Consider the following 13,313-nt stretch of genomic DNA (forward strand, 5'->3'; position numbering starts at 1 on the left):
GTTGGCCAAGACCGCAGGGTCCAATGTTGGTTTCTTTAAAAGCAGGCAGATTACCACATCTTTTAGCCCCTCTGGGAAAATTTGTCTTTTTACCCTGCTTCTTTGCACAAAATTGCATCCCTACCTCCCATGGTTTCATTGGAAAATTACTTTGCACTAACCAGTTTTTTATTGCAACTTGAACCCATGTTTATATTTCCTGGGTAATTACAACAGACTGATTCTTGAGAGAACTAGAATAGGGAAGAGGTAGTGTTGCCAAGTCCAATTCAAGAAATACCTGGGGACTTTGGGGTGGAGCCAGGAGCAAGGGTATGACAAGCACAGATAAACTCCAAAGGGAGTTCTGGCCATCACATTTAAAGGGACTGCACATGGTTTAAATACCTTCCCTCCATTTGGAAATAATGAAGGATCGGGGCACCTTCCTTTGAGGCTCATAGAATTGCACCCCCTAGTCCAATCTTTTTGAAACTTGGAGGGTGTTTTGAGGAGAGGCACTTGATGCTATGCTGCAGATTTGGTGCATCTACCTCAAAAAACAGCCTCCCCAGAGCCCAGATATCCATGGATCAATTTTCTGTTATACCCTATGGGAATCAGTCTCCATAGGGAATAATGGAATGCACAGCAGACTGCACATGGTTCTTCCCCACCCCCACCCCCCATTTTCCCAGAGGGGCTAAAGGATGTGGTAATCTGCCTGCTTTTAAAGAAACCAACATTGGAACCTGCGATCTTGGCCAACTACCACCCAGTCTCAACCCCCCACCCCTGGCACTTTCTGATGGCCCTGAAGTGGGGGGAGGTCCTCCAAGCTGGGGGTTCCCTGCCCCCACCTGGGGATTGGCAGCCCTAGGAAGAGGCCAGGACTGAATGGGGGAGAGCTGGGGAAGGTCTTGTCATCCACTTGGGCCAATGCCATTCTCCTCTGCAGCTGCTCAGTAGGAACTGGAGGTCTTCATAACAGAAACGCCTCTTATTTATTTTATTTATTTATTTTATTCAATTTATATCCCGCCCTACCCCACCGAGGTGGGCTCAGGGCGGCTTACAACATAAAAACCAACAGAATCCATTTAAATACATTCATGATAGATTAATAATTATAATTATACAATAAAATATATAAAATACATATAGAATACATAAAAACACATAAAACTTACTACAATATGTACTATGCTAACCTTCCTTAAATCAATTCTTCAATATTCCAGTATTAAATAATCTGGTGTTATAGATTGGAGTGTTCAGGCATTCTGATAGCAATTAATTATATGCCAGCCGGAAGAGGACTGTTTTGCAGGCCCTGCGGAACTGTTCAAGGCTCCGCAGGGCCCTCACCTCTTCCGGGAGCTGATTCCACCAACAGGGAGCTGCAATCGAGAAGGCCCTGTCTCTGGTCACTTTCAGACGGGCCTCCTTTGGCCCAGGGATTGTAAGGAGGTTTTGGGACCCCGATCTCAGCACTCTCTGCGGAACATGTGGGGAGAGACGGTCCCTAAGGTAGGCAGGTCCCAGGCCATAAAGGGCTTTAAAGGTCATAACCAGCACCTTGTACCAAACTCGATATGTTATCAGCAGCCAGTGCAGTCCCCGAAGCCCCGGCTGAATGTGCTCCCATCTAGGGAGCCCTAATAACAGCCGGGCAGCGGCATTCTGCACTAGCTGCAACTTCCGGTTTCGGCACAGGGGAAGCCCCATGTAGAGGGCATTGCAGTAGTCTAACCTCGAGGTGACCGTTGCATGGATCACTGTTGCATGGATCACTCTTGAGTTATTCTGAGGCTGAAAGGCCCCTGTGAGAGAGGGAGGGCGGGAGAAACACAGTAGAGACGTAAACTTTAAGAATGGAATGGAAAGCAAACCTTGCTGTTTAAGTGCAGCAATGATTGTCCAACTACATCAACTAGAGTGATCATGGGAGTTTTCAGTTACCTGGACATCTGTTGGAAGTCCAACTCTGCTAAAAATGAAACGTCAAATAGATTCCTGACTTGTCTTGCTGACAACTTCCTTTTCCAGAAAGTGAAGACGGAAACAAGGGGATCTGCTATCTTGGATTTGATTCTCACCAACAAGGAAGAATTGATTGAAGAAGTGGAAAAAGTGGGCACCCTGGGCAGTAGTGACCATGTGATTCTGGAATTTACAGTCTTAGCGAAGGGAAAAGCTATACGTAGTCAGACTTATAGGTTGGACTTCAGAAAGGCAAACTTCGATACACTTAGAACTATCCCATGGTCAGAAATACTTAGGAGGAACGGGGTTCAGGAGGGGTGGGAGCAGTGTTCCCTCTAAGCTGAGTTAGCGTTAGCCAGCTCACAGATTTTTAGCCTCCAGCTCACACATTTTTGTCTTAGCACAGGAAGGATGACCCCAGAGCACAATAATTTACACAGTAGCTCACAACATTAATGTCGGTAGCTCACAGCTTTAATACCAGTAGCTCACAAAGTAGAATTTTAGCTCACAAGACTCTGCAGCTTAGAGGGAACATTGAGTGAGAGTTCTCAAAAGCGAAATACTGAAAGCGCAATCACAGCCTAGAAAAAGCCAAAAGAAGCCGAAGTGGCTCCATAAACAGCTCTCTAAAGACTTGAGAAATAAAAAAGACTTCTTTAGGAAATGGAAGGAGGGCCTTATAGCCAAGGATGAATATAAACAAATCACCAGTGCTTGTAGAGAAAAAGTTAGGAAAGCTAAAGCTCAGTATGAGCTTAAGCTGGCCAAAGATACTAAAAACAAAAAAAAGTGTTCTTTTCTTATGTTCAGAGTAAGAAAAAGAGCAAGGACATGGTAAGCCCATTGCGAAGGAAGGGAAGTGAAATTGTAACAGGTAATGAAGAGAGGGCAGAACTGCTCAATTCCTACTTTTCCTCAGTCTTCTCTTCTGAGGGAAACGGTGCTCAACATGGCAAAAACCGAATATATAATGAGGGTATAAAGTTCCAACCTAGGATCAGCATAGGGGTAGTACATAAACACTTAGTTTCTTTAAATGAAACAAAGTCCTCAGGGCCAGATGAACTGCATCCAAGGGTTCTAAAAGAGCTTGCGGATGTAATTTCTGAGCCTCTGGCTATTATTTTTGAGAATTCTTGGAGAACAGGAGAGGTGCCAGAAGATTGGAGGCAGGCAAATATTGTCCCCATCTTCAAGAAGAAGAAAAAGAAGGATCCAGGTAACTACCAACCCGTCAGCTTGACGTCTATACCTGGAAAAGTTTTAGAACAAATCATCAAACAGTTGGTCCTGGAACATTTAGAAAGGGTCTGTGGTTACTAAGAGCCTGTATGGGTTTCTCAGGAACAAGTCATGTCAGACTAACCTGATCTCTTTTTTTGCGAAAGTGAGTACCTTGCTGGATCGGGGAAACATTGTAGACATCGTTTATCTTGATTTCAGTAAGGCTTTTGATAAGGTTCCTTGTTGACAAGTTGGTAAATGTGGTTCAGATCCTGTTACTGTTAGGTGAATCTGTAACTGGTTGACAGATTGCACTCAAAGAGTGCTTGTGAATGGTTCTTCATCCTCTTGGAGAGGAGTGACAAGTGGGGTACTTCAAGGATCTGTCCTGGAACCTGTTTTGTTCAACATCTTTATCAATGATTTGGATGAAGGAAAGAGGGAATGCTTATTAAATTTGCCAATGATACTAAATTGGGAGGGGTTGCAAATACAGCAGAAGACAGGAAAAGGATAGAGAATTACCTTGACAAGCTGGAAAACTGGGCTAAAACCAGTAAAATGAATTTTAACAGGGATAAATGTAAAGTTCTGCATTTTGGTAGAAAAAATCTAATGCATGATTATAGGATGGGGGAGACTTGTCTTAGCAGTAGTATGTGCAAAAGGGATTGAAGGGTCTTGGTGGACCATACGCTGAACATGAGTCAACAGTGTAATGTGGTGGCTAAAAAGGCAAATGCAGTTGTGGGCTGTATCAACAGAATTATAGTGACATGATGGTACTGCTTTGCTCTGGTAAGACCTCACCTGGAGAATTGTGTTCAGTTTTGGGCACCGCATCTGAAGAAGGATATAGACAAGCTGGAAAGAGTCCTGAGGAGGGTGACGAAGATGGTGAGGGGTCTGGAGATCAAGTCCTATGAGGAAAGGTTGAAGGAACTGGGAATGTTTAGCCTGGAGAGGAGGCGACTGAGAGGTGATAGGATCACCATCTTCAAGTACTTGAAGTGCTGTCATATAGAGGATAGTGTGGAATTGTTTTCTGTGGCCCCAGAAGGTAGGACCAGAACCAATGGGTTGAAAGTAAATCAAAAAGAGTTTCCGGCTCAACATTAGGAAGAACTTCCTGACCGTTAGAGCGATTCCTCAGTGGAACAGGCTTCCTCGGGAGGTGGTGGGCTCTCCTTCCTTGGAGGTTTTTAAACAGAGGCTAGATGGCCATCTGACAGCAATGAAGATCCTGTGAATTTAGGGGGAGGTGTTTGTGAGTTTCCTGCATCGTGCAGGGGGTTGGACTAGATGACCCTAGAGGTCCCTTCCAACTTTATGATTCTGTGATTCTGTTTTGATCTAATGAATGTTCATTGGAGTTAAAATAAAGATGGTTCTTCACTTCCTCTGTTTGACAGGTGCTTCTGAGGTTGCTCATGCAGGGGGGACTGCAAGTTGTCTGGTTATTTGAACTAATATTTCAGCTGGTTTTCAAATGCAAAAGCTGGTAGTAGTTAGCATTCTGGTTTAGTACAGTAACAGTGAAACCAAGTGGCCTTGACACTGGTGAGAATAAACCTGCCTTAAATTTCATCTCTGGCAAGGCTGAGACGATGCACTCCTCAACCTCTCTCCATTGGGATAGCTTCACCACTTAATCTTTTCTTATGTCTGAGACTGTGCATTTTGCAGAGCCAGTACATTTGGGTAGTAAACTTATTTAACTTCATTTGCGGGAACTGCTAAACTCACACAGGACAAAAAGGTCCCACATTCAGAGAAAACTATGGCAGTTGCCATGTGTCTAGTGTGACCGTTTTCTTTGGCTGAGTGTTTTTCCTCAGTCTTAGTTCAGTCCTAATTGTGTCTTGATGGCTCTTCTCTAGTCTATTTACTTATTGTTTCTTTGGTTTCTTGACTGCCTTGCCCTGTGGAGCAGGACTCAGGGTTCGGTACATCAAGAACAACAACACTCAAGGGATTCCTTATTAAAACAATAAAAATACAGGCATTAATCTAATTAGATGGTGCTAAAACTTCCAGTTGTGCCACTGCTTCATGGGGCAGGTGTGGGGGGGGGGAGGCAAGAGACAGGAGAGCCAGCCAGATGGAAACCCTCCCAGTGCCCAACCTGTCAAGCATGGTGAAATTCCATTGTTAATTTATGGTTTTATGGTCCTGCCTAACCTGGTCTGTGAAGTATCATGGAGGACCCAACTTTGTTAGTTTGTTATTCTTTCCCTTCCCCCGCCTTGCTTTATGGCCTGTAATTAGAAGTAGTGAGATCTGAAACCAAGTAATCAGCACCTTCCCATACATTCCGGTAAGGGAGTGAGAGACATCTGGGGAAGCAAGGAAGCAGTCCTGATAACACTATGGGAATGTAGACAGTTATGATAGTTTATGTGTGAATGCTACCCCGCAACCCCATCCCTTGGAATCCCTTTGAAGTAGGCCTTAAAAGTACTGTATCAATGTATGGTCAGCATTACTCTCAAGAACCTGTTACACCAAAGTATCAGTCTATCAATAAACATAGTCTTTGTATCAACTTCGACTCGTCATTGAACCCACATGCTTGTCACAACCCAATGCCTGGCAGAACTTCTCTGCCTTGCAGGCCCTGTGGTTCTTCCTTCCGTCTGCGCAGCGCTGCATTCTGTGCCCTGCCCGACCTCTGGCCCACGTCTCCTTCCTGTCTCAGGTTAGGAGCTCTTCCTCAGCACAGTGCCCTTGGAAGCACCCCAAGACAGCAGGAGGGGGAGTTGGCAGACAGCAAGACGCCTTTAGTTTCACAAAAAAAATGAGGGACCTCTGTCTATAGCGCGTTTGGAAACAAGGGTTTGGAGATATTTATTTATTTCTGTTTGTATCCCGCCCTCCCTGCAAACAGGCTCCAGGCGGCCTGTGTGTAAAGGAAAAGAAGTAAGAAATCCGGAGGGCACGTGTATTCATTCTTTCAAAGAGCGGGGACAGCAGGGTAGTGGCTGGGAGGGAGGAAGGAATGTTGCAAAATTTCTGCCTAAAGAAACATGAAGATTAATGAGTGCTGGTAATGAGGTACTAACTTTCAGGTTGTAAACCCTGAAATGAAACTCCTTCAGAATGTAGGATAAGTCACGTTCATAGTCTATTCCGGTTTTTATAATGTGAAAAACCATTAGCACGAACATGTGTCTTGCGTCTTGTATGACACAGAAGTTTTTCTGTACTACATGTGTTTTGGTCGAACCATATTAAAAGTGTGTGTGTGTGTACCTAGTAGCAGACTGGTCCAGGCTAAACGAGGGAGTTGGGCGCAGGCAGCCTCTCTTTGGTGCAGCAGTCTCAGAGCATATTCGGTTTTGCTCCATTTCCTCTGAGGCTGCTGCGCTCAGAAGACCACCCTTCTCCCCACCCCTCCCCAAAACCTGCTATTTGAGAGGGGTGCTATTCAGCCCCCACCCGCACCCCCATGAGAAAGCATGTCTGTGTATATTGGCTGTGTGTGTGTGGGTTTTTTTCTTTGATTTCATCATGATCAGAGCTTCCTATAGTGCGTTTGATTTCTATTATTTTAGAATACTGGAGCAGTGAGAAAACAAATCCAGTCCAAGTTGTAATGGCAAAACATACTTAACATCCTGGACAGTGTTGTTTCCATATTTTAATCCTGGCATTGGCACTGGTGGAAACCCCTCCCCCTTCCTTCAACATATATGTTTCCTGTTGTCTTGGAAGGGAACTCTGGGGCACTGCAACTGCAGTAGGGGCTGTGGTTGTCTTTTGAGGGTCCCTGCTGAATCTTGCTCTTGTTTCTTTGTGCACAGAGAGTTTGGATGGAGAGATCCAGAACTTCCAGAAGTTATACAGATGTTACAGCATCAGTTCCCCTCCGTGCAGTCCAACGCTGCTGCCTACTTACAGCATCTGTGTTTTGGAGACAATAAAATAAAAGCGGAGGTAAGATGGCAATTAAGAACAGTGGCCGCTTCACTTGTGTGTGTTTTATGTGTGTGTGGTATGCAACCTTCCTACTTGGAAGCCCAGACTGAGGTTGCATCAAGGGCATGAAGTCTTACTAGTTCAGCAGTCTGTCTGACAAATGGAGCCGGTTTTCCCCTGGGTGAAGAAAGGAAGAGGGAGTCCTCCTCACTGGCTACTCACATTCGGGGGGCCGTGGGGAGGGGGGATGGCACGGGATCTGTACTAAGAGGGTGGGAAATTTGATGAAAGCAAAAAAGATGTGTGGATCCAAGTCTGCCATTCTATTCTAGGCACTGAGGTGTAAAAAGAGTGGCTGAATTTTTTAGACCTTTTCACAATCATGGCCAAGTATCATATTTCGGCTTTCTTAACCATCTTGATTGCAGCTCCTCTGCTCAGACTTCTTGACAGAGACATAAGTGATCAAGTGGGTTGTGTGTAGGAGTGAAATGATATATAAAAATATTCTTAAAACCCTGTGTATTGGTGTTGTTTGATTTATTTTATTTCTGTCCTGCCCTCCCCACAAACAGGCTCAGGGCAAGTCACGACACAAAGTATAATAATACTCAAAGCACAACTTTAAAGGAATCCAATCTAATCAACACAATACAGATGACAGTCTGCAAAAATCTGCTGATGCAACATCACGCCAGCTCATGGTGACCGGCAGCCGTGCATTATTTCCAGCCACTAACTATGAATGTGAACTGTTTTGAGAACACAACCTGCTCCTCCCATGCAGCCCTCCCCCCCCCCGGCTACTTTGGTTCAAAGCCACTTTAGTTTTTAGTTCAATTTGAAATCAATGTCGGTAGTGGTGAATATGCTCAGATGCAAACACCACAGTTTAAATCGCATGTGGATTGCGGCCTTTGTTGTCAAAGCCTCTTCTATCCTAATTTCAAAACTGCTTTTCATTGACTCAGTTGCTGCGTGCAATTTGTCATCAATGACTACACTCAAATCACCATTCAAGGGGAAAGTAGGAAGAAAATCAGGTTCACCACCCCCCAAACTCCATAATCCTGCGTTCAAGTGTAGTAAAGAATACAACACTTGGTTATCCCCCACAGCCCCAGTAGCTGGTTTCTCTTCCAGCAAAATATGTCCCTCGGCACCAAACAAGGGAGGAGAGGTCTCTGCTAGTCTTGAAAGCCTGGCTCTTGTTCTCAGAGCTCCTTTCTTGTCAGCTGAGATTCTTGGAGCCCAATGGACGGAAGGGACATTTGGCAGAGTTGGGGATGGCTTTCTGGGCAGGAGCCCGAAGCTGGTGGCTTCAGGGTCAGAACTCATTGATGTGCTCACAAGACACCCCTTCTGTTGGCTTTCCTGGTTTTTGTCTGGAAGGTTTTTAACTTTTCTTTTCAGCTTTTGTAATAAGGCCTGAATAATTAGAATGAACTAAATTATTACTGTTAAAGTAGGTTGTATTGGGGAGGTGGGTAGTTTCCAAATTGTGTTGTTTTGTTTTCTCCCTTTGCTACATTTAAATGTCAGTAAAAATTTTAGAGAGCCCATTTCCCTCTACTGGCTGGGTTGCATTTCCTGCCACAACTATGGTAGTTGGGGGTATTTCAAAGGCTAAAGCAAAGATCCAAAGGATGCATACACTGGCGTTTAACTGGCCTGGTAAGGAGAGCATCTGCTGGGCTTGCTAAAGGTCCTGGGTTCAATTCTTGGCATCTCCAGCTAGATGTCTCAGTGATGGGAGACCTCCAAGGGAGTATAGGGCTGCTCTGCAAAGGCAGCAATGGCCGGCCTCTTTTGTTTGTCTCTTGCCTTGAAAACCCTCCACCGTAAGTTGGCTGCAAAAAAAGAAAACAGTGAGGGGAGGATTTTTGGTTTTGCTGTCTTGCTATAAGCAGGGATGTGTCCCCAAATTATATAATGACTTTCCTTCTAGATGTTGTACAGAAAGGATGCAATCCTAAGCACGCTTCCTAGTGACCAATCTCCATAGAGCTCAACTGGGCTGCTGAGTCAGCAACATAGGCTAGCGAGCAATGTTAAAAGAAAAAAGGTTCTTTTCTTATGTACAAAGTAAGAAAAAGAGCAAGGACATGGTAGGCCCATTGCTGGGACAGGAACATGAAATTATAATAGGTGATGAAGAAAGGGCCGAACTGCATGATTCCTACTTTTCCTCAGCCTTCCTCAGTCGCTTGTGAGGGAAACAATGCTCAACACAGCAAAAGCAAATGAAACAAAGTCCTCAGGGCCAGATGAACTGCATCCAAGGAAACTAAGAGAACTTGCAGATTCAATTTCTGAGCCTCTAGCCATTATTTTTTGAGAATTCTTAGAGAACAGGTGAGGTGCCAGAAGACTTTGTTGTTGTTCAGTCACACAGTCGAGTCCGACTCTTTGCGACCCCATGGACAAAGTAATGCCAGGCCCTCCTGTCTTCCACCATCCTCTGAAGTCTGCTCAAATTCGTGTTTGTTACATCAGTAACACTGTCCAGCCATCTCAACTTTTGCCGTCCCCTTCTTCTTTTGCCTTCTGTCTTTCCTAGCATCAGGATCTTCTCCAGGGAGTGCTTCCTTCTCATTTGGTGGCCAAAGTATTTCAGCTTCAGCATCTGACCTTCCAGTGAACAGTCTGGTTTGATTTCCCTTAGGACTGACTGACTGGATCTTCTTGCAGTCCAAGGGACTCTCAAGAATCTTCTCCAGCACCACACTGGAGGCAGGTAAATGTTGTCTGCATCTTCAAGAAAGGGGAGAAGGAGGGTCTGGAGTAACTAAAGACCTGTTAGCTTGACATCTTTACCTGGAAAAGTTTTAGAACAAATAACCCAAAAGTCAGTCCTATCAGGCTGTGATTACTTAGAGAAGAGGAGGAGGAGGAGATTGGATTTATACACTATCTTTCACTACACGAAGGAGTCTCAGAGTCGCTTACAATCTTATTTCCCTCACCCTTCCCACAACAGATACCCTGTGAGGTAGGTGGACCTGAGAGAGCTCTAATAGAAACTGCTCTTGAGCAGAACAGCTCTGAGAGGACTCATGACTGACCCAAGATCAACCAGCAGGTACATGTGGGGAATCAAACTGTGTTATCCCAGAGAAGAGTCTGCACGCTTAACCGCTACACCATGCCAGACTAACAACAACATGTCAGACAAACCTTATCTCCTTGTTTTGAGAAAGTAACTTAAAGAAGCAGTGGTCTTGCCACTCTTGAAAAAGCCATCATTGGATCCATCTGATCCAGCCCATTACTGCCCAGTTTCAAACCTGTCATTTCTGGAAGAAAAAGGGGAGTAACCAACAGCCAAAATCCTTTTTGAAATTGGCAGAAGAGCTAAATTTAGTGGACTGTTGGAGGACGAGGAATTTAAGAACTAAAGATTTTACGTACTATTTAGAAGTACATAATTCATAGTCCAGGATCGATATGTGCTGGATCTCTACTATATTGATGCAAGAAATTGAAGATGCAGTGATAATGCCAAGAACATTTGCAGACCATAGTCCACTTCAAGTTAAATTAACAGCTTTTGTAAAACATTTAGATGGACCTTGAATCTACAAATATTAAAAGAAGAGGCGTTCTGAACTGAAGCAAAAGAAGCGATTAAAATCTTTCTTGAACAGAATAGAGAAGATACACACCGATTCAAGTAATTTGGAACGCTTTCAAAGCCTTTTTTAGAGGAATCGCAATCCAGTACTCATCTATAAGAAAGAAAAATAGAACCAAAATTTATAAAGCATTGGCAGAAAAATTGCACCTGCAAGAGAGGAATCTAAAAGAAAATAACACGGTAGAAACAAAAACAAAAATACAAATCCTGCAACACCAGATAAACTTACTGCTAACTGAAGAATTGGAGAAAAAATTGAAATGGACTAAAATATTTTTTGAAAATGCAAATAAAATAAGTAGATGGCTGGCTTATAGATTAAAGAAGGAAAGAGAAAAGAAACTGATAATGGCCTTAAAGAACGAATATAATGTGGAAAAGCAAAAAAGAAATCATATGGAAAAAATCGTTAGGAATTTTTATGAAAATTTGTATAAAAAGCAGGAATCTCAGAGCAAGAAACATATATCAATCCGGTTAAGATGAAGAAACTCTCAAAAGAAATGCAAACGGTACTGAATGGCCCAATAATGATTCAAGAAATTGTTGATATGATTAAAATTCGGAAAAATAATAAGACACCTGGACTGGATGGGTTACTGGTTGAATTCTTTAAAAGCTTTGAAGATGTCATATTTTTACCTTATAAATGCTAACTGCAGAAGTACCAGTTTCATGGAACAAAGCAACGATATCTCTAATTCATAAAGAAGGAATGGAATCAACAGATATTAAAAATTATAGACCTATATCGCTGTTAATGCAGGCTATAAAGTATTTGCCACTACTTTAGCACAGAGACTTAAAAAGTGCTTCCAATTATAATAAACGAGGACCAAGCAGGTTTCTTACTAGGCAGACCGATGAGGCAGAATGTAAGAACAGTATTGAACGCTTTGGAAAACTATCAGGAGCGCCCAGATAAACAAGCTGAATTTATCTTTTTAGGTGCAGAGAAAGCGTTTGACAACGTGAATTGGAAATTTATGCTAAAATGCCTAGAAGGCATCAGTTGCAGAGATCGTTTTAAACAACTGGTCCAAGCCATCTATACCGAACAGAAAGCCAGAATTAATGTAAATGGAGGCTTGATCGATCAGATCCAGATTGAAAAGGGAACAAGACAAGATTGCCTCATCTCACCATTACTATTTATCTAGACAGTGGAATATTTAATTGAACTAATATGGGCAGACCAAGAGATAAAGGGAAGCAAAATTAGAGGGGAATCTTTTAAGTTACAAGCATTTGCTGACCACTTGGTGTTCGTATTGGAAGACCCATTAACTTAGACAGATAAATTAAATGGGAGATTGAGAGAATTTGGTGTGGTGGCGAGTCTCAGAGTGAACTACAAGAAAACTAAATTTTTGGCTAAAAACATGACACAAAAGCAAATCCAAGAGTTAGACATTAAATCAGATTATAGTCATAAAAATAGAGTGAAATGCTTAGGGGTGTACCTAACAAAAACATAAGAACATAAGGGAAGCCATGTTGGATCAGGCCAACGGCCCATCAAGTCCAACACTCTGTGTCACACAGTGGCAAAAAATTTTATATACACACATACACTGTGGCTAATAGCCACTGATGGACCTGTGCTCCATATATTTATCTAAACAAGAGTGAAGATGTTGAAATACAATAATTTCGACGAACTGTTGAAAGAGATAAAGACAGATTTAGAGAAATAGATGGATTTGCAACTTTCACTAGTGGAAAGAATCTCGACTGTAAAAATGAACATATTACTGAGAGTATTGTTTCTATTTCAGATTATACCAATTGTACTGCCTAACCTATTTTTTCAACAATTAAACAAGCTGATATCTAAATATATATGACAAAATAAGAGGCCCAGGATCAAATTGAAAATACTGCAAGATGCTAAACAAAGGGGAGGGTTTCCATTGCTGGACTGGCAGACCTATTATAAGAAGAAGATGAAGATATTGGATTTATATCCCCCCCCCTACACTCTGAAGAGTCTAAGAGCGGCTCACAATCTCCTTTACCTTCCTCCCCCACAACAGACACCCTGTGAGGTGGGTGGGGCTGGAGAGGGCTCTCACAGCAGCTGCCCTTTCAAGGACAACCTCTGCCAGAGCTATGGCTGACCCAAGGCCATGCCAGCAGGTGCAAGTGGAGGAGTGGGGAATCAAACCAAGTTCTCCCAGATAAGAGTCCGCACACTTAAACACTACACCAAACTGACTCTTCACAAACAACTGTACATTGTTGTGGGCAAGGGACTGGATAACTTTAAAGTGTTCTGCAAACACAGAAGACAGAAACAGGATACAGGATGACCTTGACAGGCTGGAAAACTGGGCTAAAATCAATAAAATTAATTTTAACAGGGATAAATGTATAGTTCTGCGTTTAGGTAGGAAAAATCCAATGCATGGTTATAGGATGGGGAAGACTTGTCTTAGCAGTATTATGTGCGAAAAGGATCTAGGGGTCTTAGTGGATCATACGCTGAACATGAGTCAACAGTGTGATGCAGTGGCTAAAAAAGCAAATGCAATTTTGGGCTGTATCAACAGAAGTATAGTGTCCA

The 13,313-nt window shown here is 43.1% G+C and overlaps 1 protein-coding gene across 6 annotated transcripts in view; it reads left to right on the top strand.

Annotated features, from left to right (window-relative positions):
- CTNND2 (catenin delta 2) overlaps positions 1 to 13,313 on the top strand; it is a 492,702-nt gene that overhangs the window by 226,393 nt on the left and 252,996 nt on the right. For all 6 annotated transcript variants that reach the window (XM_060244323.1, XM_060244322.1, XM_060244325.1 and 3 more), the window contains one exon: positions 6,996 to 7,128. In XM_060244323.1, coding sequence (XP_060100306.1) covers positions 6,996 to 7,128 — 133 coding nt within the window. The remainder of the gene's footprint in view (positions 1 to 6,995; positions 7,129 to 13,313) is intronic.

This window comes from Heteronotia binoei, chromosome 7 (assembly GCF_032191835.1).
Source record: "Heteronotia binoei isolate CCM8104 ecotype False Entrance Well chromosome 7, APGP_CSIRO_Hbin_v1, whole genome shotgun sequence".
Taxonomy (NCBI): domain Eukaryota; kingdom Metazoa; phylum Chordata; class Lepidosauria; order Squamata; family Gekkonidae; genus Heteronotia; species Heteronotia binoei.